This window comes from Athene cunicularia (genome assembly GCF_003259725.1).
Source record: "Athene cunicularia isolate RWA chromosome 22 unlocalized genomic scaffold, athCun1 chr22_part1, whole genome shotgun sequence".
NCBI lineage: Eukaryota > Metazoa > Chordata > Aves > Strigiformes > Strigidae > Athene > Athene cunicularia.
This window is the reverse complement of record NW_020799128.1, coordinates 592,586-595,884: the sequence shown is the minus strand read 5'-3', so window position 1 is coordinate 595,884 and position 3,299 is coordinate 592,586. Positions and strand designations below refer to the sequence as shown.

General features: G+C 62.1%; 1 protein-coding gene across 1 annotated transcript in view; it reads right to left on the bottom strand.

Moving 5' to 3' along the window:
- LOC113488025 (actin, gamma-enteric smooth muscle-like) overlaps nt 1-1,905 on the bottom strand; it is an 18,663-nt gene extending 16,758 nt beyond the window's left edge. Inside the window, exons 1-7 of the mRNA XM_026863004.1 lie at nt 1,740-1,905; nt 1,521-1,649; nt 1,323-1,433; nt 944-1,028; nt 687-848; nt 402-593; nt 3-184 (exon numbers count right to left, since the gene is read on the bottom strand). Of these exons, the coding sequence (XP_026718805.1) occupies nt 3-184; nt 402-593; nt 687-848; nt 944-1,028; nt 1,323-1,433; nt 1,521-1,649; nt 1,740-1,865 (987 nt within the window). The 5' untranslated portion in view covers nt 1,866-1,905. The remainder of the gene's footprint in view (nt 1-2; nt 185-401; nt 594-686; nt 849-943; nt 1,029-1,322; nt 1,434-1,520; nt 1,650-1,739) is intronic.
- Between the last annotated feature and the right edge of the window lie 1,394 nt (nt 1,906-3,299).

Sequence of the window (3,299 nt, the reverse complement as noted above, 5' to 3'; positions counted from 1 at the left end):
ACTTTGATCTTCATGGTGCTGGGAGCCAGCGCCGTGATTTCCTTCTGCATGCGGTCGGCGATGCCGGGGTACATGGTGGTGCCGCCGGACAAGACGTTGTTGGCGTAGAGGTCCTTGCGGATGTCGATGTCACACTTCATGATGGAGTTGTAGGTTGTCTCGTGGATGCCGGCTGACTCCATGCCTGGGGTGGGAGGGGGCTGTCAGCACCCTGACTCCCACCCGTTTCTCCTCAGGGCTCCCCAAAAGAGCCATGGGGTCACCCATGGGTTTGTGCCGCTTGGGGGAGCCCCGGAACAGCGCTGTGGGGCACCTGTGGGAGGTGGCTGAGCACTGGTGGGGTGGTGGGGATGGGGGGCAACCACACTGGGAGCTGCCAGGACAGTTCAGGGTGGGCTCACCGATGAAGGAGGGTTGGAAGAGGGTCTCAGGGCAGCGGAAACGCTCGTTGCCGATGGTGATGACCTGACCGTCGGGGAGCTCGTAGCTCTTCTCCAGCGAGGAGGAGGAAGCAGCCGTGGCCATCTCGTTCTCGAAGTCGAGGGCCACGTAGCAGAGCTTCTCCTTGATGTCACGCACGATTTCCCGCTCGGCTGCGGGAGACGACGGCGAATGGGCTCAACGCGGCGCTGCGGCAGCACCACGGGGTCCCCCGTCACCCCATGCCCCCCTCCGCGCCCCCGTACCGGTGGTGACGAAGGAGTAGCCCCTCTCAGTGAGGATCTTCATGAGGTAGTCGGTGAGGTCGCGGCCGGCCAAGTCAAGACGCATGATGGCGTGGGGCAGCGCGTAGCCCTCGTAGATGGGCACGTTGTGAGTGACGCCGTCCCCGGAGTCGAGGACGATGCCTGGGAAGGGAGGGGAGGGGAGTGAGGGGGCTCGAAGCCGCCTTGGTCCCTTCTCCATCATGGATGGTCCCCGGGGTGCCGCGTGACCTACTCACCGGTCGTGCGGCCGGAGGCGTAGAGGGAGAGGACGGCTTGGATGGCGACGTACATGGCAGGGACGTTAAAGGTTTCAAACATGATCTGGGAGGGAGGGTGAGAGGGGCAGCGGGTTAGGGGGGGTCCCCAGTGGCATCCCACCCCCAACCCATGGGGGCCGTGCCTTCCCGGAGAGACAGGGTCGTGGGACAACACACGGATTGTTGCATTGCACAGAAAAATAGGTGGGAAAAAAAAATCAGAAGAAAAAGTAAAGCACCAAGCTCCACCCCACCACCTGCACCAGCCCCTCCTGGCTCGCTGAACCCCCAAATCCTCCAGCCCTGGCGGTGGTTTCAGAGGGCCCATCCCCATCCCGGGGGTCCCGCAGGACCTTACCTGGGTCATCTTCTCCCGGTTGGCCTTGGGGTTGAGGGGTGCCTCGGTGAGCAGGGTCGGGTGCTCCTCGGGCGCCACGCGCAGCTCGTTGTAGAAGGAGTGGTGCCAGATCTAGGGCAGGTAAAGGAGAATTGGGCTCTCACCCCAAACCAAAGCCGGGGCCGGCACCCACTCCCCATCCCGGGGTGGGGGTCTCACCTTCTCCATGTCATCCCAGTTGGTGATGATGCCGTGCTCAATGGGGTACTTGAGTGTGAGGATACCCCTCTTGCTCTGCGCCTCGTCGCCCACGTAGCTGTCTTTCTGCCCCATGCCTACCATGACACCCTAACCCCAGCGAGAGAGACGGCCTCGTTAGCTTCATTTCGGTGATCACGGCAGGGTGGAGGGTGCCGCTCGCCTCCCCCGGGTACCCACCTGGTGCCGGGGCCGCCCCACGATGGAGGGGAAGACGGCGCGGGGGGCATCGTCGCCGGCAAAGCCGGCTTTGCAGAGGCCGGAGCCGTTGTCGCAGACCAGGGCGGTGGTCTCCTCCTCGCACATGGTGGGGCCGGGAGCGGTTGGTGTTCAGGGGGACCTGGGGGAAAAGCTGGAGCGAGGGGGGAAACCAGCGTTAAAGGATGGGTGGGGAGAGGGTTACGCCGCGTCCCCACGTCCGGCTTTGGATGGTTGGAGTCCTTGGGGGGCAAAATCCTCCGCGGGCCGAGGCGAGGGGCGGCTGCCGGGTCCGGCCCTGGTGCAGTGATGCTGGGAGCGAGGTGATGCTTGTGCCCCGTGGGTGCGGCTCCACACTGATGCTGCTGCTCCATCCTTCGCCAAAACGGGTGCCAAAGCCTCCTGCCCGCGCTTGGCCCGCAGCATCACTGCCCAGGGAGCTGCGGCGCTGCCGTCCCCGGCCGGTGCCCCCGGAGCGGGCAGCGGGAAGGCAGCCGACGGCCTCTCCTCCGGTCCTGTCTTGGCAGCCCCTCGCCGCTCTGCCCTCTCATCCTTTCCCAAAAATGGGAAAAAAAATAGCCCTTCCCGGAGGGTGCCCTCCTCCACCAGCAGATAAGCTCCCAAATCCAGAGGGAAGCAGGCGAAAACCTCGCAGGAGCCCAAAAAGAAAAAAAAAAAACCAAACCCGACACCAAATCGCAGGGATTTCTGGACGAGCTTTGGCCGCAGCCCAGCTCTCGTCGCCTCCACGGAAGCCCCCAGCTGCGGGGTCGTGCCGGGGTTGTCACCCCCCCCGTGCCATGAGAACTGAGCCTGGGCCACCCCGCTAAGCACAGGGGCACCCCGAAACCCCCGGGGTGTTTTTCCTTCCTGCTTTTTTTTTTTTTTTTTTCCAAGCAAAAGGGAAACCAGGGCTGGGCAGTACTCACCGTGGAGGCGAGAGCTCCTTTCCTCTGGGACCGAGTCCCGAGGAGCCTTTGGTATAAATACCAGCGAGCCCGTGAAACCTCAGAGGCGGATCCTCTCTAAACAAAGACCCTAAATAGGCTAAGTGATGGTGTGTTAGCCATATGGCCATATAAGGTGTTTTATTTCATTAAATTGACCTTGGACTGGTGGTAGGACCCAGCACGGTTAATTATTGTAAGAAAAATATACGTGGGGATGCTTGGGAGGCAACATCCCATTTGTGAGTCTGTTCCTTTTATGCTCCGCTCCGATAAACAAGTGAGACACAAGTCCTTATAAGTGACGGCCTCAGCATCTCCGGTTCCTGGGGTGAGCGTGGAGAAACCCCACCCGGGGGGAGGTGGGTATCGGGGCTCTGCCGTGGGGGACACCCCGGAGCCGGGAGGGGAACTTGGCATTGCCAAGACACTGGAAATGCCCCGGGTTGGGGCATCGCTTCCTCCCAGCCTCAGCTCCCCCGTGTCTCCAGAATCCGGCACCTTTGGGATGACTTTCCCTGCGGTTTTCTCTCTCTGTCCCTGTTTTTGGTCTTTCTGTGCCCCTCGTCCCCCAAATCCTCGGCTTGAGCAGGGC